The sequence below is a fragment of the Anomaloglossus baeobatrachus genome, chromosome 3, assembly GCF_048569485.1.
Source record: "Anomaloglossus baeobatrachus isolate aAnoBae1 chromosome 3, aAnoBae1.hap1, whole genome shotgun sequence".
In the NCBI taxonomy this organism is placed as follows: Eukaryota; Metazoa; Chordata; class Amphibia; order Anura; family Aromobatidae; genus Anomaloglossus; species Anomaloglossus baeobatrachus.
This window is the reverse complement of record NC_134355.1, coordinates 35,073,497-35,099,556: the sequence shown is the minus strand read 5'-3', so window position 1 is coordinate 35,099,556 and position 26,060 is coordinate 35,073,497. Positions and strand designations below refer to the sequence as shown.

General features: G+C 46.1%; 1 protein-coding gene across 1 annotated transcript in view; it reads left to right on the top strand.

Annotated features, from left to right (window-relative positions):
* The window catches only part of RRP15 (ribosomal RNA processing 15 homolog), a 48,743-nt gene extending 31,706 nt beyond the window's left edge, over positions 1 to 17,037 (top strand). The window contains exon 5 of the mRNA XM_075337984.1: positions 16,173 to 17,037. Within this exon, the coding sequence (XP_075194099.1) occupies positions 16,173 to 16,343 (171 nt within the window). The 3' untranslated portion in view covers positions 16,344 to 17,037. The remainder of the gene's footprint in view (positions 1 to 16,172) is intronic.
* Positions 17,038 to 26,060: the final 9,023 nt, after the last annotated feature.

Genomic DNA, 26,060 nt, shown 5'->3' with positions numbered 1-26,060 from the left:
CTTTCTTACCCCCGCCCGCTCCGTCTTTCTTACCCCCGCCCGCTCCGTCTTTCTTACCCCCGCCCGCTCCGTCTCTCTTACCCCCGCCCGCTCCGTCTTTCTTACCCCCGCCCGCTCCGTCTTTCTTACCCCCGCCCGCTCCGTCTTTCTTTCCCCCGCCCGCTCCGTCTTTCTTACCCCCGCCCGCTCCGTCTTTCTTACCCCCGCCCGCTCCGTCTTTCTTTCCCCCGCCCGCTCCGTCTTTCTTTCCCCCGCCCGCTCCGTCTTTCTTTCCGCCGCCCGCTCCGTCTTTCTTTCCGCCGCCCGCTCCGTCTTTCTTTCCGCCGCCCGCTCCGTCTTTCTTTCCGCCGCCCGCTCCGTCTTTCTTTCCGCCGCCCGCTCCGTCTTTCTTTCCGCCGCCCGCTCCGTCTTTCTTCCCCCCGCCCGCTCCGTCTTTCTTTCCCCCCGCCCGCTCCGTCTTTCTCCCCCCCCCCCCCCCCCCCCCGCTCCGTCTTTCTTTCCCCCCCACCCCCCGCAGCTGAGCTTTGGGGTATCTCCCACCTCCAGATAACCTGAAAATAAAAGTGTAAAAGCCCCCTCCCCAGCTCTGTCCATCTTGACTCTGTGGTTCCATTTTTCGGCTTCCTTTCCAGGAGTGCTGTTTACACGCTGTTCATATTTTCAGCATGTGATGAATATTTGCTTTATGTTCTCTGCCCCTTCACCCACAGAGTGCGATGCCCATATGGTGTTCATTATATTCGGGCCGGGGGCCAGCGCTCCCCCTTTCATATCATCCAGGGTTTTTTGTATCAAGGTATTGCGCTATCCTCATTCAACCTATTACTTTATCATTGTCTTTACTCTGTCCTGTTTTGTTTTTTTTCTTTTCTGGTTCGCGGCATTTCATTTATTTGTGGCCCTTTGGGGAAGAATGAATCAGATCAAACACTCGTCCTCGCTCGCCAAGATCTCCAGAAATCATATTTGGGGGGTTTATGAAGTCACTTCCATCTGAGAGGGTCATACATCTATCTGAGCGGTCTCATGTCATGCGCTGCTTTTCGGTTTATACTACCCCGGTCTCATGTTGCTCGTGTTCTTGATGACTTGGTTTTTGGCTACTGGAGATGTTAGATGTTTAGTCCAATCCTCCTGCTGACGGGCTCATCGTATTCTTGAGGTTAAGTAAAGTTGTGTGCCAGGAGATGGGGAAAGTTTAACCTGTTGCTGCCTTTTTTTTTTAACAATTGGGATGATGTATCCAGACTCTTGTGCCATTTTTTATGGCTTAAGAAATGTACAAATTCTGTTGGACGCTATTTTGCCGGAATGGTGCTATGGGCTTGTCTTTCAGGGGTCAGCCTTGGCTTTACTGAGGGGGAGTGGCCTCCCCCTGGGGCGAGGCCTCCACCGGACAACCCCCAGGGTGAGGCCTCCACCGAACACACACACAACCTCTCCTTCCCTGGGGCGAGGCCTCCACCGGACACGCACACACACCCCCCCTTCCCTGGGGCAAAGCCTCCACCGGTCACGCACCCCCCTCCCCCTTATCTGGAGCGAGGCCTCCACCGAACACGCACACCCCACGTAGACCTGCACTGGACCCCCCCCCCCTTCACGGGGCCTCCACGGGACACCCCTGGGGCGAGGCCTCCACGGGACACCCCTGGGGCGAGGCCTCCACGGGACACCCCTGGGGCGAGGCCTCCACGGGACACCCCTGGGGCGAGGCCTCCACGGGACACCCCTGGGGCGAGGCCTCCACGGGACACCCCTGGGGCGAGGCCTCCACGGGACACCCCTGGGGCGAGGCCTCCACGGGACACCCCTGGGGCGAGGCCTCCACGGGACACCCCTGGGGCGAGGCCTCCACGGGACACCCCTGGGGCGAGGCCTCCACGGGACACCCCTGGGGCGAGGCCTCCACGGGACACCCCTGGGGCGAGGCCTCCACGGGACACCCCTGGGGCGAGGCCTCCACGGGACACCCCTGGGGCGAGGCCTCCACGGGACACCCCTGGGGCGAGGCCTCCACGGGACACCCCTGGGGCGAGGCCTCCACGGGACACCCCTGGGGCGAGGCCTCCACGGGACACCCCTGGGGCGAGGCCTCCACGGGACACCCCTGTTATTAGTGCTAAATATAAAGGTCCATATCTCGGGAACCGTATGGCATATAAAAAGAAAACGAAATAAAAAAATTGAATAATCGGAAGCAACTGGAAAAAAATCAAACCAGAAACTGGGCACTTTTGCTCTGATGTTAGCTCTTTTTTAAAGGGTTATATTCAACTTTGCGAGTTATCACCCCGCCTGCAGAACCTGCTAATTGCTTAGGGTCTAAAGCACCCGTCACATTTAACGACTTACCAGCGATCCCGAAAACGATGTGACCTGATAAGGATCGCTGGTAAGTCGCTGGTGAGATGTCACGCAGTTAGATCTTATCAGCGACCTGTATAACGATCTCACTGGGCGTTGGGACTGTGTTAGGAGGTCGTTGGTAGGCGTCAAACACAGCGATGCGCCCTGCCCAGCAGGACATTGCTTTTGAAGAAAATGGTCCGGACCATTCGACAACGACTAGCGATCTCATAGCAGGGGCCTGATCGCTGGTAGGTGTCACACATAACGAGATTGCTGGCGAGATCTCGTTAGCGATCTTGTTGTGTGTGACGGGGCCTTAACAGCTGAGACCTTCGCTTTTCTGAAAAGTCTTGTTAAAAGAATGGGGTGGCCTTGCTTCTGCACATTTCTTCTGTTTGCCACGATAGTGGCACTTAAGGCTCTTTAAAGCAGTTCCATAGATCTGCCGCTCCATCCTAGGCAATTCAGAGACCACTTTTTAAGATGGTGAGGGTCCCATCATTCAGACCAGTTAACAAGCTCCCTCCAAACTCAACAGTCTCATAGGCACATATGAGGCACTAAATTGCGGGTTGGAAGACCCGCGTCCGGTCCAAACTCGGATGTGTGAATTTGACTTAACTCACATGTGTAGAGCAAGGTCAGCCTGTTACCTTGGATTTTTTTTTTTTTACAACTTCTTTTTACAAGCTGAACTTCTTATTCATTTTCTTGTCCCTTTAAACCAAAACTAACAAAACTGAAATTCTGAAGAGATTTCAGATTATCTGTTATTGGAGTCCACATTGTATAGTCAGTGGCTGGGTGGTCTCCCCTTCTCATTGTCTCCCCCATTACTGGTTTTATTGGTGAGGAGATCCCAGGCAGATGCAGCCTGGTGCTGCTTCTTCACATCTTGTGTAAACATAGGTTCCTCTTGCCTTCTGGCCTGCACAATCGGGGATTACCATCATTATCTGGCTTGTGTACACAGGACAATATACTTGAATGCTGGAGCAAATTGACACAGCTATTCAAACATTAAAATACCAGTGTCCTCCTACAACCGAGCTCAAGTGGTTGAGGATAGTTTGGACTCGCGATGACCATAGTATGAAATTCTCCCAGACGTTGGGTCTTTGTCTCTTTTAGGTTTTTAGTCTGCTCAATGTTGTGTTCATTGTTTCTGTGATTGTCCCTATCCTGATCATTGTTGGTGGTCATAGTCATCTTCTCCAGCACGGTTGTCTTTCGCAAAGACTTGGGGTGTCCTAATTATCTGCCCAAAACAGGATAATGGTTTGGATGGAAGCTTCTACCTGATGACCATAGTATGAGATATTCCCAGACATTCGGTCTTTTTCTCTTTTGGTTTTCAGGGGCTCAGTGTTGTGTTCATGGTTTCTGTGATTGTCCCTGTCCTGATCATTGTTGGTGGTCTTAGTCACCTTCGCCAACACGGTTGTCCATAGTATGAGATTCTCCAAGATGTTGGGTCTTTGTCTATTTGCATTTTCAGTCTGGTCAATGATGTGTTCATTGTTTCTGTGATTGTCTATCTCCTGAACTACATCATCTTTCGCAAAGATCTGGGTGTCCGCATTACCTGCCCCAAAACAAGATCGTGCTTTGGATGGAAGCATCTACTTTGGCCACTCTGAACAAAGATTTTTGTAAAACGTTTTGCCACAATAGATCTTGGTAGTTGTTCAGTTACTTAATATTGCCCAGGGGAAGGGACATCAGTAGGCTGCCCGTGTAGTTCATGGATGTGGTGGGTCCTCTAGAGCAAAAGTCATTCTTTGTAGCCTCTCCGTGATAAAAGATAAGGGTGCTGATCATGGGAATCCCGTCTGTTAACTCAAAATTACCTAAGCTCACACCAAAATTTAAATTCGTGGACTAGGCATGCTAGAAAATTGTAGGCCTGGCTGCAGTTGACGTTCCCTACACAATGGACGGCCACACATGCTGTATGCTATTTGGAACAGTTTTGGGCACACCCTCATTATCATAGTGGCACACGCTGGACTATTTTTCATCCACGAGAAAAACAAAATACAAGTGCGTTTGATATTTAGGAAAGGGTTTCCCCAAAGATCCAAGTCATTGAACTGGTTTTCCCATCAACTACTTTTATTACGTATCCACGGCATCTGATCACTGACGGCCCGGCTGCATATCAAGAATGGAGGTCCAAAAGTTAGTGAGCATGTGCAACCACCACCCCAACAGGGACTAGAGCAGTGGTCGCACATGCTCACTTATCGGGGCTTTTATATAGGAGTTGGGACCTTCGCTTTTTTTTGTTAACGGTGGGGTTTTGCCATTGGCACAAGTTAACACGTCGTCCCCAGTGGCTTGTTGGTTATTTAGTAGCTAAATTCATGCCATAGAAGCTAGGCAATCTAAATCTTGTGCCTAGAGATCAGCAACGTGCATCGGTCTAATTGTGATACTACTGCTCCCAACGGGCTCTTGATTGCCACTGGCTGTCCCGGAATACCTGGACACTCCTGCCTTAGTGGGCATAGCATGAGGGCACCTCATACACCCCCTCGAATGGATGCATTTCTAAAGGCCCAAATTTTGGATGTGATATTTTACACCATTGTTGGTTGAAGATCTGTCCAATCAGATTGGATGACCGGCGTTTAGCTTTTCCCACTAACACTTTTCCCATTCCATGGGAACATAGGAATGAGCCAAGCTTTAATGTCTGCCAGGTGCATGGAGCTAATAACCAAACACCGATGGGATCTTTATCTTCCATTTGTGAAGGGAGACAGTAGAAGACAATGGGCGACCCTGTGCTTTATAGGCCGCCATTGTCTAACCTGTGCAAAGAAAAGGCACTGTCTTTTACACAAGTTTACCTCTTGGATTTCAGCTGTTTACAAGTAAATACCAGAGCGTTAGTACAGGAGCACAAGACGCTGTGTGTGGGCCCTACTGGAGGAATGGATGGTCCTCTACGAAGCCTTGAATTCTAGCATCAACCCATTGTGTGTCCCTGGTGGAGACATTTTGTACATTTTGGGGTTTCTACTTTAATCTTCTTTGTTTACCAGGAAGCCATATCTCATGCTTATAGCCAAAGATTTGGGTTATTGAACTGGTGTCTCCATGCCCCATCCACCTCAGCATTACTTGTGGATGTGAAGGGTTTAACTCGTCAAAACGGATTGTTTGAGAAATTATGTGTCTCAGATATTTTCATACAATTAAAAAAAAATGTCGTACCCCCTCGGAAGCCCTACCGCATCCACTGCTGCCTGTCCGGTAGTCTCTGTCTGGACTGGAAGTGATGACATCTCATCCATTCAGTCACCAGATCGTTGAGGTCAATGATTGTGAAGAAAGAGACATCATCCCACCTGAAGGTACTCTTCTGACTCTATAGTCGGTCATTGACCTCAACGGTCAGGTGGCTGAATGGTTGGAACCATGAGGGATGAGTAATATTTCTTTATTATTAAAGATCCTTTCCCTCTGGACTCTTTTCATAAAGGGGTGAAACCCCCTTTATACAGGCACCATGCACACCAACGTTTTCCCTGGGTACATTTTACTAGTGTGTTGTGGAACACAAAACGCCGGATTTTCAGCGCCGAATTGACCGCCCGGTCTGCTAGTGTTTAATCCCTTAACGACCACATGCCGTAAAATTACATCCTAAGCCATATAGGTGTAATCGACTGCGGCTGCTGCGGGCAGCCGGTGGTGATCCGCACAATTCAGCTGATTTGAACAGCTGAGGTGCACCTTCGCAGGCTCGGGTGGGTCCGTGATCCACCTGCGACTGTTAATCCCTTAAATTGCGCTGTCAAAATGTGACAGCGCAATTTAATTCCCGTCACGGTAATTCTTCACTCGCCCGGCTCCCTCGGCAGCACTGTGACGTCATCACTGTGAGCTGATAGTTGACGCCAAATTACGTTGTTTTTTTTTGGTCGCCGCAAAGTTTGTGCAAAATGCAATAACATGCGATCAAAACGTAGCATCTGCGCAAAAATGGTACCATTAAAAATGTCAGCTCGAGACGCAAAAAAAATAAGCCACTTCTGAGCCACATATCCCGGAAAATGAGAACACTACGGGTCACAGAAAATGGTGCAAAAAGCACACCACTTTTTTTGGACAAACGTCTGAATTTTTTTAACCCCCTTAGCTAAAAGTAAACCTATACATGTTTGATGTGCAGGAATTCGTACCGACCTGAGGCATCACACCCACACATCAGTTTTACCATATAGTGAACACAGTAAATGAAATATCCCAAAAACAATCGTGCAATTGCCCTTTTCTTTGTCGCTCCTAATTGGGAGACCCAGACAATTGGGTGTATAGCTATTGCCTCCGGAGGCCACACAAAGTATTACACTTAAAAGTGTAAGGCCCCTCCCCTTCTGGCTATACACCCCCCGTGGGATCACGGGCTCATCAGTTTACATGCTTTGTGCGAAGGAGGTCAGACATGCACGCATAGCTCCACTGTTTAGTCAGCAGCAGCTGCTGACTATGTCGGATGGAAGAAAAGAGGGCCCATACTAGGGCCCCCAGCATGCTCCCTTCTCACCCCACTTTTTGTCGGCGGTGTTTGTTAAGGTTGAGGTACCCATTGCGGGTACGGAGGCTAGAGCCCACATGCTGCTTCCTTCCCCATCCCCCTTGGGGCTCTGGGTGAAGTGGGATTTTACCGGTCTCCAGGCACTGAGGCCGTGCTCCATCCACAGCCCCCGGGAATCTGCTGGACATGGAGCGGAGTATCTTCAGGGACATGGCCCTGCTACGTTGAGGTACTCGGTGTCCCCGTGGGGACCGCGCACAGACACACGGCAGCACTGCTGGGTCTGTTAGTGCGCCAGCGGCGCTGCCCGCACTAGTGCCATCGCACACCACAGCGTAGCTGGGTGTGTTAGAGTATTGGGGGACTACCGCGCTAACCGCCGCTGCCATTTTTATTCAGGCGCGGCTGGGACTTGTGGTGCGCCGGGGACTTCCGCGCCGACCAGGGCTTATATGCCGGCCGCGCTTATCACTCGAGTCCCCGGCTTGTGCGGCCTAGTCTCACTTCGTTACCGCCCACAGGCCTGCCAGTCAGGGTAGGGGCGTGACGCTGCACAGCACGGCAGCGCTGAGAGCTGGAGTATGTTTTGCATACTCCACCTCTCTCACTGTACACAGTGTGAAACCGGATTCCCGCACTTTCTCAGGCACGCCCACGGCTTCCTCCTCTACACAGGACGCTGGCAGCCATTCATGTCAGTTTTTTTCTGTAGCAAGAAAAGAGACAAGTTTGGGAAGACCCTGGCAGGGATTCGGATAGTCACACAACCGCTGTGAGCAGGCGTTATGCAGCACCTGTAGTGCTGACTCCACTAGTGCCGAAGTGCACATATATATATATATGCTTATACGCCATACATTGCACTGTTTGGTCGCACTTTTGTATATACCCTCCTTGATTTGTTCGGAGGAGATTACAGCATATTGTCGGTGTAAAACAAGGGTGCAGAAGCACATGTTTTCTATGCAGCCTGTACAGCATGTACGGCTATACGGCCGGCAAGTTACATAGACCCCCATTGTATTCAACTCAGCCGGAGTCTCTGATAATGGTCCAGGGGATGGGGACGGAGTCTGCAGTATTTACTGACAGATTTTCTGAGACTATGGCTATGATACTAGAAGCCTTGCAGTCCAGACACGTCTCTCAGACCATGGGCACTGTTGAATCATTGCCCCCTGGTCCCCCTCAGTTGGAACAACTGCGAGCTCCGGGGGTGCCACGGGCATCCCAGAGTGACGGCTCTGACACGGACGACAGTCCCAGACAGCCTAAGCGAGCTCACTATGAGCGGCCCTCGACTTCATCACACTGGAGGATCCCAGCAGGAGGACTCTCTGTGTGATGAGGCGGAGGTAGCTGCTCAGAATTCTGATCCTCAGATATACCTGATAGTGACGCCATAGTGAATGATCTTATAGCGTCCATCAATAAAATGTTGGATATTTCTCCCCCAGCTCCTCCAGTGGAGGAGTCAGCTTCACAGCAGGAGAAATTCCATTTCAGGTATCCCAAGCGTAAATTAAGTACTTTTCTGGACCACTCTGACTTTAGAGAGGCAGTCCAGAAACACCACGCTTATCCAGATAAGCGCTTCTCCAAACGGCTTAGGATACACGTTATCCCTGCCCCCTGACGTGGTCAAGGGCTGGACCCGGTGTCCCAAGGGGCATCCTCCAATCTCCAGGCTTGCGGCTAGATCCATAGTTGCAGTGAAAGATGGAGCTGCACTTAACGATGCCACTGACAGACGGATGGATCTCTGGTCGGAATCCATCTATGAGGCTACGGCACGCCGTTGGCTCCAGCCTTCGCAGCCGTAGGGGCACTCCAAGCTATTTCAGCTTGTCTTACACAGATTGACACGGTCACACGTACATCTGTTCCACAGGTGGCATCCTTAACCTCTCAAATGTCTGCATTTGCGTCTTACGCGATTAATGCTGTCCTGGACTCTACGAGCCGTACGGTAGTGGCGTCCGCTAACTCCGCGTTTTTACGCAGAGCTTGGTCGTTAAGTGAATGGAAGGCAGATTCTGCTTCCAAAAAAGTGCTTAACCAATTTGCCTTTTTCTGGTAACCGACTGTTTGGTGAGCGTTTGGATGAAATCTTTAAACAGGCCAAGGGTAAGGATTCATCCTTACCTCAGCCCAGACAACACAAACCCCAACAGTGGAAGGGACAGTCGGGGGTTCGGTCCTTTCGAGGTTCGGGCAGGTCCCAATTCTCCTCGTCCAAAAGGACTCAAAGGGATCAGAGGAGCTCAGATTCTTGGCGGGCTCAGTCACGCCCAAAAAAGACAGCCGGAAGACCCGCTACCAAGGCGGCTTCCTCATGACTTTCGGCCTCCTCTCTCCCCATCCTCGGTCGGTGGCAGGCTCTCCCGCTTTGGCGACATTTGGCTGCCACAGGTCAAAGACCGTTGGGTGAGAGACATTCTGTCTCACGGATACAGGATAGAGTTCAGTCTCGTCCTCCAACTCGATTCTTCAGAACTTCGCCAACTCCCGACCGAGCCGATTCTCTTCCGCAAGCGGTGTGCACGCTAAAGGCAGAAGGAGTGGTGACCCCCGTTCCTCTTCAGGAGCAAGGTCACGGTTTTTACTCCAATTTGTTTGTGGTGCCAAAAAAGGACGGGTCTTTCTGTCCCGTTCTGGACCTAAACCTGCTCAACAAGCACGTGATAACCAGGCGGTTCCGGATGGAATCCCTCCGCTCCGTTGTCGCCTCAATGTCTCAAGGAGATTTCCTAGCTTCATTAGACATCAAGGACGCTTATCCCCACGTGCCGATTGATCCAGAGCACCAGCGTTTCTACGCTTCGTTATAGGAGACGAACACCTTCAGTTCGTAGCTCTACCTTCCGGCTGGCAACAGCCCCACGGGTCTTCGCCAAGGTCATGGCAGCAGTAGTAGCAGTCCTGCACTCTCAAGGTCACTCTGTGATCCCGTTTTTGGGCGATCTACTTGTCAAGGCACCCTCTCAAGAGGCATGCCACCACGCCCTGAACGTTGTGCTGGAGACGCTCCAGAGTTTCGGGTAGATCATCAACTTTCCAAAGTCAGATACGACCCCGACCGAATCGCTAACATATCTACGCATGCAGTTTCATACTCTCTCAGCGATAGTGAAGCTTCCGCTAGACAAACAGCGTTCACTACAGTCAGGGCTGCAATCTCTCCTTTAAGGCCAGTCGCACACATTGAGACGCCTCATGCACTTCCCATGTATGATGATAGCAAACATGGAGGCAGTCCCTTTCGCGCAGTTTCATCTGCGTCCACTACAATGGGACATTCTCCGCCAATGGGACGGGAAGTCGACGTCCTTCGACAGAGACGTCTCCATTTCTCAGGCGGCCAAGGAATCTCTACAGTGGTGGCTTCTCCCACCTCATGGTCAAAAGGAAGGTCCTTCCTACCCCCATCCTGGGCGGTAGTTACGACAGACGCGAGTCTATCAGGGTGGGGAGCAGTTTTTCTCCACCACAGGGCTCAAGGTACGTGGACTCAGCAAGAGTCCACCCTTCAGATCAATGTTCTGGAAATCAGAGCAGTGTATCTTGCCCTACAAGACTTCCAGCAGTGGCTGGAAAGCTAGCAGATCCGAATTCAGTCGGACAACTCCACAGCGGTGGCATACATCAACCACCAGGAAGAACACGCAGCCGGCAAGCCTTCCAGGAAGTCCGGCGGATTCTTACGTGGGTGGAAGACACGGCATCCACCATGTCCGCAGTTCACATCCCAGGCGTGGAAAACTGGGAAGCAGACTTCCTCAGTCGCCAGGGTATGGACGCAGAGGAATGGTCTCTTCACCCGGACGGGTCTCTGGAGATCTATCGCAGCTGAGGGATGCCGGACGTCGACCTAATGGCGTCAAGGCACAACAACAAGGTCCCGGCTTCATGGCACGGTCTCACGATCATCGACCTCTGGCGACGGACGCCTTAGTTCAAATTGGTCGCAGTTCCGGCTACCTTGTGTGTTCCCATTGCTGGCATTGTTGTCCAGAGGGCTGCGCAAGATCAAGTCTGACTGCCGCCTCGCCATCCTCGTCGTTCCAGATTGGCCGAGGAGGTCGGGGTACCCGGCCTCACGGTAGGCCAACCGTGGGCACTACCAGACCGACCAGACTTCCGGTCTCAAGGGCCATTTTTCCTTCTGAATTCTGCGGCCCTGAGCCTGACGGTGTGGCCATTGAGTCCTGGATCCTAGCGTCTTCAGGATTATCTCAGAAAGTGGTTGCCACCATGAGACAGGCTAGGAAACCAACGTCCGCCAAGGTCTACCACAGGACGTCGAAGATATTCTTCTCTTGGTGCTCTGCTCAGGGAGTTTCTCCCTAGCCATTTGCATCGCCTATTTTCTTTCCTTCCTGCAATCTGGGTTGGAAAAAGGTTTGTCGCTCAGCTCCCTTAAAGGACAAGTCTCAGCGCTATCTGTATTTGTTCAGAAACGCCTAGCACAGCTTCCTCAGGTGCGCACGTTCCTGCAGGGGGTTTGCCATATCGTCCCTCCTTACAAGCGGCCGTTGGAGCCCTGGGATCTGAACAAGGTTCTAATTGCTCTCCAGAAGCCGCCTTTCGAGCCTATGAGGGATGTTTCCCTTCTCGTCTTTCACAGAAAGTGGCCTTTCTAGTATCGGTCACGTCTCTTCGGAGAGTGTCCGAGCTAGCAGCGCTGTCATGCAAATCTGCCTTCCTGGTCTTTCACCAGGACAAGGTGGTTCGGCGTCCAATTCCGGAATTTCTCCCTAAGGTGGTATCCCACTTTCATCTCAATCAAGATATCACCTTACCTTCTTTGTGTCCTCATCCAGTCCATCATTTTGAAAAATGCATCTATTGGATCTGGTGAGAGCACTCAGGATCTACATTTCCCGCACGGCGCCCCTGCGCCGCTCGGATGCACTCTTGGTCTTTGTCACTGGTCAGCGTAAAAGGTCGCAAGCTTCCAAATCCACCCTGACTCGGTGGATCAAGGAACCAATTCTTGAAACCTACCGTTCTGCTGGGCTCCCGGTTCCCTCAGGGCTGAGGGCCCATTCTACCAGAGCCGTGGGTGCGTCCTGGGCATTACGGCACCAGGCTACGGCTCAGCAGGGGTGCCAGGCACCTACCTGGTCAAGTTTACACATTTTTACCAGGCATTATCAGGTGCATACCTACGCTTCGGCAGACGCCAGCCTAGGTAGACAAGTCCTTCAGGCGGCGATTGCCCGCCTGTAGGAAAGGGCTGTTTGACGGCCCTATCACGAGGTATTCTTTTACCCACCCAGGGACTGCTTTTGGACGTCCCAATTGTCTGGGTCTCCCAATTAGGAGCGACAAAGAAGAAGGGAATTTTGTTTACTTACCGTAAATTCCTTTTCTTCTAGCTCCAATTGGGAGACCCAGCACCCGCCCTGTTTTTATTAGGGTTTTTTGGGTTTTTCGGGTACACATGTTGTTCATGTTGAATGGTTTCAGTTCTCCGATGTTTCTTCGGATTGATTGGTCTTTAAACCAGTTATTGGCTTTCCTCCTTCTTGCTTTTGCACTAAAACTGATGAGCCCGTGATCCCACGGGGGGTGTATAGCCAGAAGGGGAGGGGCCTTACACTTTTAAGTGTAATACTTTGTGTGGCCTCCGGAGGCAATAGCTATACACCCAATTGTCTGGGTCTCCCAATTGGAGCTAGAAGAAAAGGAATTTACGGTAAGTAAACAAAATTCCCTTCTTTTTGCAGTTTTTCTGTACTTGGAATTTTTTTTGCCGTATTCCAGTACACTATATAATAAAACTTATGGTTTAATTTAAAAGTACAACTCGTCCCGCAAAAAAACAAGCTCTTATATGGCAAGATTGACTGAAAAATAAAAAAAAGTTACGGCTCTCGGAAGAAGGGGAGCAAAAAAAAACAAAACGGAAAGTCGACAGTGAGAAAAGGGATTAAAGAAATGGTAGGCTTTGTGGATCAAGCCCAATAAAGGCCATTCCCCACCGGTAATATTTTGAGAGATGGCATTGAAAATAGCTCAGAATCTTCCATAATTCAAGAATGACCCATTTTCTGTCCAGATCTTCGGGTGCATGGGGTGTTTCCACCTGGGATATTTATTTGGGTGTGGATCCTCATTTTGTGAAAGCTGTGGAGAATTGAGTGGCAATATGAAAATCGCCAGAAGCATCGATCGTAAATTTATCTCATAGCTCATCAAAATTAACTAAATATTCCACATGGGAACATGAATAATAACAGGGGTTGTCCAGTTTCAATAACTCATTTATTGTGAATTAATCGAGAATGGTTGTAAAGAGCGTCTCACGCTGGAGGACTCGTCCTGATCTGCATTACACAGACTAACCAATTTGCGGGGTCGGGGATGACAGCTGATTGCGAGGGCGGGGATGACAGCTGATCATCTTTTCAGCATGGCTGTTTTAAGTCCCCATGTCTCCTGCCCTGCTGGGTCACTGAAGCTGAGACGGTGTTTGGCATGTGGCGATGCACCTTGAAGGCTTCAAATAAGTTAGGAACCCAGTGGTGGTGTTGCTGGGAAATTAAACACTTATAGACTAGTTTCCCCACAGATCACAGCTGAATGTGGGGGGTGATGGCTGATCGCGAGGGCGGAGGAGGGCGACGGCTGATCGCGAGGGCGGAGGAGGGCGACAGCTGATCGCGAGGGCGGAGGAGGGCGACAGCTGATCGCGAGGGCGGAGGAGGGCGACAGCTGATCGCGAGGGCGGAGGAGGGCGACAGCTGATCGCGAGGGCGGAGGAGGGCGACAGCTGATCGCGAGGGCGGAGGAGGGTGACAGCTGATCGCGAGGGCGGAGGAGGGTGACAGCTGTTCGCAATGGTGACAGCTGATCGCGTGGTCGAGGATGATAGCTGATCGCGGGGTCGGGGATGGTAGCTGATCGCGGGGGCGGGGATGGTAGCTGATCGCGGGGGCGGGGATGACAGCTGATCAGCCTTTCAGCATGGCCGTTATAAGTCGCCTGCCCTGTTGGTGCACTTTAGCTGCGGCGGTGGTTGGCACGAGGCGACGCACCTTGAAGGCTTCAAATAAGTTAGGGACCCACTCAGAGGTTCGCGGTGACGTGGCAGTGGCTTCCTACAGGTATATACATTTTTGCCAAGCGGCTTTAGATCAACTGATGATATGCAGAGGTGCGGTCCATGTCTAATTCTCCAGCTATGTTGGATCACAGCTAATCGCAGGGGATCACGGCAGGAGCACTTTTTTGTTTCAGCTTATTGTCAAACAAGTATGAATTATCCAAACCAGGGGAACTTTTTTACACCTGCATTTTTGGGTTTGAGGATCCAAATTGCCCCTTCAGAGTAGAGGAACAAAGGACTTGAAGTCTAGTTCCACCAACTGAAAATCGGTGTCCACCCTTGCCACAAGACTTGGGATAAAAGCCAAACAAAAAACACTATTTGTAGACACGTGTTTTGAGATGTTGAATCTCATCAGTGCAAAGCAGGAGGTCTAATTTGTGGTTTAAGGGGTTGCAGGTCTGTCTGTGTAGAACTAGGAGTGGAGGGGACTGCTATCGTCTATCATGTTCCCCTTCGGTCATCCAGTATGCATTTCCAGATATGTTTTTCGCCGGCCCTTCGGTAGAATATTCGCATCATGACACACATGGTGGCGCTGTTGTATCACATTGGTGGTGGGATTCTCGCTCCCGTTAACACTTTGACAATTTTTAGTTTTTGTTTAAACATACTCATTAAAAATCTCTTTATGGAAGAGCAGAGGAACGCTCCGATGTGTGCAGATTACAGGCTTCATAGACGGAGCTTCCTCATCCCTGGTCTGTAGGAAAAATGGAGGAAATCTGTTTGTTGGGCCAATATGCCGGTACCTTTAATAAATCGGGGTCTGTCTCTACATTATGCTCCTCCCAGATTAGGTGGTAAAAACCTGGTAAACTACCTATTGTATAAATCAAGTTTCTTTGTTGAATGTACTTTTCAAAAGAATTTGGTAACTTTTATTTTGTCAACTCACAATCTGTTCTATAATATATATATAATTTTATTTTTTTTATTTTTTTTTTTTCTTGCAATTTTCACACTGGCCACCAGGGCTTTTTTTTTTTTTTTTTTTGACTCATGCTTGCTGTTCTTTTAAGGAAGAGTTTTCAGCAGGCTCTTTATCATCAGAAGCAGGATACAGGTAACATCTTTATACACAGCTGATATCACAGGTTCCAGCACTTAAAGTAGGCGACGTTCACATTGACCCTTGCGTGTACACACTCATTAGATGCTTCAATACAAAGCTTCGGGGCCGAGTCTGCACTAAATACTATCTGGGGAGGAGGGAGATGGAGCTGCAGTATTTCTGTGACTTTATTCTGTGATAGGGGGGAGGGAGCAGAATGGAGAGACTTCGAATTGGCAAAGAGTGGGGAGCTCTATTCTTCCTTTTCTTCTGTTGTCTGTAAATGTTCAAAAGCTTCCTTCATCACAAAAACAATTCTCATGGTCATACAGTAAATACTAGACTGGGAGGAGGGAGATGGAGCTGCAGTATTTCTGTTTCTGAGACTTTATGCTTTGAGAGGGGGGAGGGAGCAGCATGGAGAGACTTCGTATTGGCAAAGAGTGGGGAGCTCTATTCCTCCTTTTCTTCTGTTGTGTTTTTTTTTTTTTTTTCTGTAAATGTCCATAAGCTTTCTTCATCACAAAAACAATCGTCATGGTGATACTGTAAATACTAGATGTGGAGGAGGGAGATGGAGTCGCAGTATTTCTGTTTCTGAGACTTTATGCTGTGAGAGGGGAGGGAGCAGCACGGAGAGACATTATATTGGGAAAGAGTGAGGAGCTTTCTTCTGTTTTCTGTAAATGTTCAGAAGCTTTCTTCATCACAAAAACAATCCTCATGGTGATACAGTAAATATTAGATGGGGGGGAGGAGGGAGATGCAGCTGCAGTATTTCTGTTTCTGAGACTTTATGCTGTGAGAGTGGGGCGTGAGCAGCACAGAGAGACATTATATTGGGAAACAGTGAGGAGCTTTCTTCTGTTTTCTGTAAATGTTCAGACGCTTGCTTCATCACAAATGCAATCCTCATGGTCAAACAGTAAATACTAGATGGGGAGGAGGGAGATGGATCTGCAGTATTTGTGTTTCTGAGACTTTATGCTGTGAGAGGGGGGAGTGAGCAGCACGGAGAGACCTCATGGGGAGCTTAGCTTTTACATCCTATTTTTGTAGGACTTGGTAATATTAATTTTTAGCATTTTCTTTGCTCGTTCCAGGCTGCTCCGAAAACACAAAAAGCCTCAGATTGGAATATTCTCCGCGATGACTTCATGATGGGAGCGTCCATGAAAGATTGGGATAAGGACAGCGATGACGGAGCGGCAGCGAGCGTGAAGACGAAACCTAGGGTCAAAAAGGAAAAAAGCGAAAGCGATTCCGACAGCTAACGCCGGAGAGATACCGAGGAAACCTTATCTCCCCGCATCCGACGTGAATAAACTCTTCATTCTGTGAATGCATAACATTTCTGACATTACACAAATACCTTTTATAAAAAAAAAAAGAATGTATATGTAAAAGAAAGCAAGGAGTTTTTTGGGGGGGTTTTGTTTTTTTTGTTCCCTTTTTTGAATATATTTTCCAAATTTTCAAATTTTTCAATTTTATTTTTCGAAAACATCTTGTGCCGTCAAAACAATGGCACCTGCCCAATAATAGTCATGGCCGGTGCCAGATTGTGCCGCGGTTGTGTGTTTTCAGCATCAATGGCGACGGTCTTTGCCCGGTTAGAAGATGGGGGCGATGCGCTCGCGGGCATCACCTTGTGCGGTAGCCGTGTAGACGACGTCTATACTCTTTTTCTGGCAGCGAGCGGAGGGCCTGGACCGGCTTGAAACAGATTCCGGCACTGTGCTTCAAATTATCCGGCATGAAAGCAACTACTTGGCTTTCGCGAATGTCTCTCCAAGGTTAGAAGAACAGAAAACAGCTTGACCTGCATTTTTCAAAGGATGCTACGCTTTCCCCCTTTACAATTGGTACCTTGTGGGGGAGCGTTGGTTAATGTTCGGAGCTGAGCTTCTGTGGTTTGGCCTTTTGAAGGGTTGTGATATGCATTAAAAGTTTAACCCTATATCAGAATGATGGTCTATTGCTCTCTGTTATCGTACAGGAGGTTGATGGTAGTTTTTGTTGGGGTGAATTTGCCTAAATTTTGACAGCTAGGTGTTACCATTGAATAATCTCTTCCTCGGCACACTCCGACGCCCTCCGGTGAGTTGTGACGTGCTATCAAGCGGGAATGTTGGACCACCAATACTAGGCTTAAAGAATTCTATTACTCCCTTTAAAAATTTAAAAGGGGTTTCCAGAATTTGTATACTAATGGCCAACCCCCAAGATAAGTCATCAATACAAGGTCGATGAAGGACCAACACCCCAACCGATCAGCCGGGATTAGCACCGGTGGAGACTCCTCAGAGCAAAAGACCACAGGTGCCAATAATTAAGCAGCCAAGCATTGTAGATCTGATCTTTATGGAAAAGAATCAAAGGAAGCAGCAACTAAGCAGTGTACAGAGCTGTGGTGTTCTCCTTACACTGATTACCACCAACTCAGCTAATCAGTGGTGGTGAACGACCCCACTGATCTTATGATATTTATTCTAAAAGATGGGCTGTTTTCATAATACTGCTCCTATGTACAAGAATATAACTACTATAATACTACCCCTATGTACAAGAATATAACTACTATAATACTGCCCCCCTATGTACAAGAATATAACTACTATAGTACTGCCCCCTATGTACAAGAATATAACTACTATAATACTGCCCCCATGTACAAGAATATAATTACTATAATACTGCCCCTATATACAAAAATATAACTACTATAATACTGCCCCCTATCTACAAGAACATAACTACTATAATACTGCCTCCTATGTACAAGAATATAACTACTATAATACTGCCCCTATATACAAGAATAGAACTACTAGAATATACCTACTATAATACTGCCCCTATGTACAAGAATATAATTACTATAATACTGCCCCTATGTACAAGAATATAATTACTATAATACTGCCCCTATGTACAAGAATATAACTACTATAATACTGCCCCCTATGTACAAGAATATAACTACTATAATACTGCCCCCTATGTACAAGAATATAACTACTATAATACTGCCCTATGTACAAGAATATAACTACTATAATACTGCCCCTATGTACAAGAATATAACTACTATAATACTGCTCCTATGTACAAGAATATACCTACTATAATACTGCCCCTATGTACAAGAATATAATTACTATAATACTGCCCCTATGTACAAGAATATAATTACTATAATACTGCCCCTATGTACAAGAATATAACTACTATAATACTGCTCCTATGTACAAGAATATAACTACTATAATACTGCCCCTATGTACAAGAATATAACTACTATAATACTGCCCCTATGTACAAGAATAGAACTACTATAATACTGCTCCTATGTACAAGAATATAACTACTATAATACTGCCCCTATGTACAAGAATATAACTACTATAATACTGCCCCTATGTACAAGAATAGAACTACTATAATACTGCCCCTATGTACAAGAATATAACTACTATAATACTGCCCCTATGTACAAGAATGTAACTACTATAATACTGCCCCCTATGTACAAGAATATAACTACTATAATACTTCCCTATGTACAAGAATATAACTACTATAATACTGCCCCCTATGTACAAGAATATAACTACTATAATACTGCCCTATGTACAAGAATATAACTACTATAATACTGCCCCTATGTACAAGAATATAACTACTATAATACTGCTCCTATGTACAAGAATATACCTACTATAATACTGCCCCTATGTACAAGAATATAATTACTATAATACTGCCCCTATGTACAAGAATATAACTACTATAATACTGCTCCTATGTACAAGAATATAACTACTATAATACTGCCCCTATGTACAAGAATATAACTACTATAATACTGCCCCTATGTACAAGAATAGAACTACTATAATACTGCCCCTATGTACAAGAATAGAACTACTATAATACTGCTCCTATGTACAAGAATATAACTACTATAATACTTCCCCTATGTACAAGAATATAACTACTATAATACTGCCCCTATGTACAAGAATATAACTACTATAATACTGCCCCCTATGTACAAGAATAGAACTACTATAATACTGCTCCTATGTACAAGAATATAACTACTATAATACTGCCCCTATATACAAGAATAGAACTACTATAATACTGCTCCTATGTACAAGAATATACCTACTATAATACTGCCCTATGTACAAGAATATAACTACTATAATACTGCCTCTATGTACAAGAATATAACTACTATAATACTGCCCCCTAATTACAAGAATATAACTATTATAATACTTCCCCTATGTACAAGAATATAACTACTATAATACGGCCCCCTATATACAAGAATATAACTACTATAATACGGCCCTCTATGTACAAGAATATAACTACTATAATACTGCCCCCTAATTACAAGAATATAACTACTATAATACGGCCCCCTATATACAAGAATATAACTACTATAATACGGCCCTCTATGTACAAGAATATAACTACTATAATACGGCCCCCTATATACAAGAATATAACTACTATAATACGGCCCTCTATGTACAAGAATATAACTACTATAATACGGCCCCCTATATACAAGAATATAACTACTATAATACGGCCCTCTATGTACAAGAATATAACTACTATAATACTGCTCCTATTTACAAGAATATAACTACTATAATACGGCCCTCTATGTACAAGAATATAACTACTATAATACTGCTCCTATATACAAGAATATAACTATAATACTGCCCCTATGTACAAGAATATAATTACTATAATACTGCTCCTATGTACAAGAATATAACTACTATAATACTGCTCCTATATACAAGAATATAACTATAATACTGCCCCTATGTACAAGAATATAATTACTATAATACTGCTCCTATGTACAAGAATATAACTACTATAATACTGCCCCCTATGTACAAGAATATAACTACTATAATACTGCCCCCTATGTACAAGAATATAACTACTATAATACGGCCCTCTATGTACAAGAATATAACTACTATAATACTGCTCCTATATACAAGAATATAACTATAATACTGCCCCTATGTACAAGAATATAATTACTATAATACTGCTCCTATGTACAAGAATATAACTACTATAATACTGCTCCTATATACAAGAATATAACTATAATACTGCTCCTATGTACAAGAATATAACTACTATAATACTGCTCCTATATACAAGAATATAACTATAATACTGCCCTATGTACAAGAATATAATTACTATAATACTGCTCCTATATACAAGAATATAACTACTATAATACTGCCCCTATGTACAAGAATATAACTACTATAATACTGCCCCTATGTACAAGAATATAACTACTATAATACTGCCCCTATGTACAAAAATATAACTGCTATAATACTGCAACTAAGAATATTTTCTCTTCTGTGTAGATGTTCTGCTATCAGTATTATGATGCGTTTGTCACTCTGAACTGTGTCTATAGTACAATGTCTTCTATACAGATAAGATGAGGCAATGTTATATACTGTCCAGGAAGGAGGACACTTGTCATTATCTGCTTCTCGTATATGACCTCAGTGGAGGATATGATGTCTGTGTGTGAAGCGCGGAGAGTGACTTCTCCTCTGATTATGTACTTATGGAGGATTACTACTGTTCTCCAAGTGACAGCTTTAATTCTGATGCTTAGCATTGAATGAGCTTTAAGATCAATGTGACATTAGATAAGAAGTGATGAAAAATTATCTTCGATTTTATTGAAGACCACTGATTGAATCCAGGGTCAGTTGAATGTTGGGTTGGTGGAGACCACCAGAGAGGCGACACTGGAGCACCTTGGGGTCAGAGATGCAGGTTGCACTTCTTTCTTTTTCTTTGCAAACATCCATTCCATCAGGCCAAATGTTGGGGAAAAAACCCTTAAAGGAGTTATTCCATTTGTTATAAAGGTCCCCTAATAGTAGTCTGCTTATAGACTTTCTTGCCATTTCCCTGCAGCACCCCCACAGGTAACATGAGGTAGTACACAGAGTCCAATAAAAATAATGGGCCTCTCTGTAAAATGCCCAGATAGTTAATCACCTGGTGGTCTCAAGTGTATGACTTCCTCCATAAATCAGAATATCCAAGTCAACTTTTTGTAAACTTTTTTTGTTAACGTGGAAAATAAAGTGTCCCCCGTTGTGATGACACACGGCAGAATGGACTCTACTCCTTGTGTATGGCCCCCCCATCCTACTCCAGAGAGTACTCACTCCTCAGACCTTATCTCATAGTATAAAAAAAAATGGTTTATGACTCTACGGAAAGAAATCTCGCGATCCGCAGCCTCGTTAAATCCCCAATTATCAGGAGTTTGCCGTGCAGAGTTGCGGCTCCTTTCCAAAGCCTTTAAACGCACGTCTCCTCGCAGCATTCGGCTTGTGAAATCTGGCTAGTCGTTTAATGATCTGGTCAGCAATTTTAGAAAGATTACTTCCTTTGTGTTAAGCAAAGCTTATCCGTGTATAACCAAAGAAAGGCAATCTAGAGAACAACCGCAAATTGTAAAAAGCCAACCGCGTAATGTGTAACATTAAACAGGAAATCTGAGACCAGGAAGGGCTGAGAAGTAACTTTCCAGGTGTCTCTGGTTTACAAAAACCATCTTTTTTTTTTTTTCCTCAAAGAAGTCGGCATGCCATAACAATGTAGTAATACGCTAAACATTAACTCTAATATGTTTACCTTTGTCTGCTCCGACCTTGTTTTTTAAAGGGCTTCTCCCCTTTGGCCAACTCCAAAGGATCTATGAAAAAACGTCCGGGACCTCCATCGATTCCACTGTATCGGTGAAGAACACTGGCCAAAAGTGGTTGATTTCCCTATAGCGCCGCCACACGAAAAAGCCATTCACGTCATTGACTGGACAGGTCTTCTGAGAAAGGGACACTTCTTAACCTCTCTGTGATCAAGACGTTAAGGCTCAGTACTATAGAGCTCTCTTTTAGTACCTTTAGATTCCCTATGATGATCTGTATGAACGTAGGTTTTATAGACTATGCAAACCTTCTACTGCACCTCGGTTTGGAGGTATCTTAAGCCTTGTACTTGGCCGTAACAAAGATCCATGTTCCAAATCTTTCTATACTATGGTTCATTGTGCCATAGAGCTCTCCTCTAGTACCTGAGATTCTCTATGATGTTGACGAACCTTCTACTGCACCTCGGTTTGAAGTATCTTAAGCCTCGTACTTGGCCATAACAAAGATCTATGTTCCAAATTTTCCTATACTATGGTTCACTTTGCCGTAGGTAGATTTCTATAGGAGCATTAATTTTGTGTGTAGCAGAGCCCATATTTGAGGCTCAGATGTCCTAACCGGATATAGATGGGGTCATCTTCATAAGACAATACTTATAACCAACTCCTACTCTGGATCTAATAAGTTGAAGGAAAGTTAAGGCCACCTTCAACTCTGGCACTGAAAATTGACCCTACTGGGCACCTTCCGTTTGGCTCTTCCTACTTTCTTTGCGGAGACCGGTCATCCCGTCCAAGATGGGCAACGCAGTGGCATGGTGAGCAGTAGTAAATCTGAACCCTGCACAGGCAGAGATAGGGGAGGCATGGCTTAGACATACCACTGCCCTCTGCATGTGTTTTGCCATCTTGAATGTAAAAAGACCAAAATGCCAGTCTTGAAGGAGGAAAACTGAGCTCACCAGGTAGGCGGAAACTTTCTAGCAGATGTCACGTACTGAAATCCACCCCCATTTAACCAATATGTGACTATCAAGGAGCCCTGGAACGTGGCCATGGACATCGGTCAAGTCAGACACTCGTCATCAGTATATCATGGCCACCAGATGTGAGCCATGCAAACCACCTCCTAACTGTGGGCATCCTCAGTGCTTCTTCGATTACGATGTCTGGTTAGACACATGACGGCATGAAGGGCCTAACAATCAGTAGAGGCTCCGGGGATGCTGGTACGACTCCTGTCCAGCAGTCATGGACTGTGGATGACGCCTATAGACCAGAGTGTTGCAAATTGATTTCGCTCGTCTATAGTGTTTCATCTCAAGACCTCCAAGGATTTACACTAATATGGTCTCTAACCTTAAATCTACCGGTATAAAAGTATGTGATATATTGTGGCACTTCAATTAGCAGTAAATGGGAAGAAGTGAGGAGTCACAGGTGGCAATGCTCCAAAGGCCCCTTCGTGAAAAAAGTAAAAGGTGAGGGGCATCATAAATCACAGGAGATGAAAATGTGTTTTTTCGCTTCTGGGTTATCTGAGGACAATCTGGTTTTTGTTTCCAGTTGGGGGTCTGGATTTCAATGATCGTCTCATTTTTCTATTGATGTGACATTCAATCCCACAACTTATTCTGTGTCTTGGTCAATCAAGTGATAATGTGACAAAGTCTATATTATGTGCATCTCCGAGTAAACCGCCGCTGCCTAGAAATCCTCTATTAACTCTTTGATACTCCATCCCTCCATGAACGTTGCTCGTGAAGTCAGCACTCCATCTGGTTCTCATACAACTACAATAGAGTTGGACTTTGCCCCGTGGGGACCCCCTATTACCCACATTTCTGACATTCTCACTTTTAGCTGCTGTTTCTTTTTACGATGCCACGATGAGGGTCTGTTATAGACCTATCTAGGGAACGCCATCTTATTAGGTAATGGTCATATCCCTGGAAGGAGAATTGCTACGAAACACGCATTTGCTTTGTTTGTTAGGGGTCTACTGAGAAAAGTTGAGATTTTTTTGAGATAAAAGAGAAATTTCTGAGAAATACCCAAGGAGAAAGCTTGGGAACACTATGAACGTTGAGCAGAGGTGTTTTGTGGATTCATGAGTGAATGTTTTTGGCAGTAATTTCTAAGGCGCATGTCAATGGCTTATGAACCACACATCAGATCGGCATATAACTAGTATTAGCCCTCGTGGTATACAGTGTCCCTACAAAAATGTGCGCTCATGACAAGTCTGTGTCACTGGTGACACACAGGCATGTGGTTTCTGGCCATAGAAGGTCACAGCGTCTGGCTGCCTAGAATGTCCCTGACTTTCCATTGTTCCTGCTGTCAGTATTCATTGGTATAGTTAGCTTCCCTGTTGAATTCATTTCTCCGTTTTGGACCCAGCAGGAACTCTCCTTCCACCCAGCTGTTGATTCAGTATTGGTGTTTAGTTACCCCTTACTTCCTTTGGATTTTGCTGGTGATATTTTCAGTTCCTTCAAGCCAAGGTTACAAGCAAGTGGCTTGTACTCCTCTATGGCATCGTTGTTGAAAACACTACCTGAGTCATCTAATGATAAGTAGTTCATGCTTTTCCCCCTGTGTGTCCCCCTTGTGTCTTCTATAGTTTAGTGGGGTTGACGAAGGGCTCATCCTAGCCGTTCCCTATTTAGGGCCCAGCAATAGGGATACCCATCGTCCGCTATTTGGCTCAGCAAATAGGTGCGGAACCTATCTAGGGTGGTGAGGGACCCCAAGAATCAGCAGTAGGTTCACTCGCCGGTCACCATCTTCCCATTCCCTAGATACAAGGTTTCCCTTCCCTTTCGCCATGCGCTTGGTACTTCCCCATACCTAGCGTGACAGTCTGTAAGGCAACACTTTACCAAGATGGTAAGCGATATCACATGCCGCAGGTTTTGAATGAATGTGACGGCAAATTCTGTCTACCTGCGTAAGAAATTCAAAAGCTAGAAAGATACAGTATGCCCTTATAGAGTGATATTAATGTTGGATATATGCCAACTGTCCCAATTTTTTGGAGACTGTTCCATCAAATCTGAAATGGGGTTGGGATATACAAACATCTGCCCACAAATTGGAGTTTCCGGGTGAGGTGATGAGTAAGGATGAGCAAACTGCTTGGTATGCCTAATGAGCATTTTGATGCTTGGGTGCTCGGTACTTGTGTACCGAATATAATAGAAGTCAATGGGGAAAATCTTCAAAAACAATACCCCGAGTTCCCCATTGAAAACAAGTACTGAATACCCAAACATCAAAATGCTCGATAGGCTTCCGAGGATTACCGAGTGGTTCGCTCATCCCTAGTAACGAGTCCTTGAATTGCCAACCTCAATATTGGTAAAATTTGGCATTGTTTTGCCGTTCCGTACAAATAAAAGGTGGAGCGTACACACGAGGATGATTCACTACTGCTTTTTCTTTGATATTATTTCATTCAAAGCAATAAGACAAAAAAAAAGAGCAACCAGGGCCGCTGGAAGACAACATTTATTGGGCCCTGTTTTCTTCGTAACTGAAAAATGAAATTATCCAAAAAAGGGTAATATTAAAAAAAATAGGTAGTGTAATGTGCCCGCATCATTTATAGGGCAATTGTATCTTGATCTAGTGTCTTTTGCCGCACCTATGACGGGTTTATACTAGAGATTCTGTTTTGGAACCTTTTTCTGTTGATCAGTAATGACTGACAGAAGAGAGATCTCCAGAAATTGGCTCCGAAATTTGGCACGTGGACAGAAGATCACTTTCCAATGCCCTTAGCAGGTCATTGCCCATGTAGCAGTCAAGATATGGCTATCTCTGTGAATGATACAGGAGATATGATGTACCGTACATTCGGGGCAGTATGGCCACATTGGCCGGGACATAGGGGGCGCTCACTGAACCAGTCCTATCATACAGCGTGAAACCATTTCCAACAGTTTGAGTGGCGAGGTTGCTTTAGAGAATTGTTGACAAGTAAAAAAAATTGTTTCGGAACGTGGTGGAGTCAGTTTATATAGGTAAAACTTGATGAAACGTTCCCACTTATTGTGCCAAGTTTAAAGGGGTTTTCCACTCATTTTCCAAATAACACCTGGCCTGAGTATGCTACTGCAAAAAGAATAGAAAAAATAATAGCCCATGCTCCATTATGCATCCCCGCCACTCCTCTGTCTTGTTGGTTACTTTGACTGTCATTCTCGTCCTTTACTTCTCACCTAGTCAGAATCTG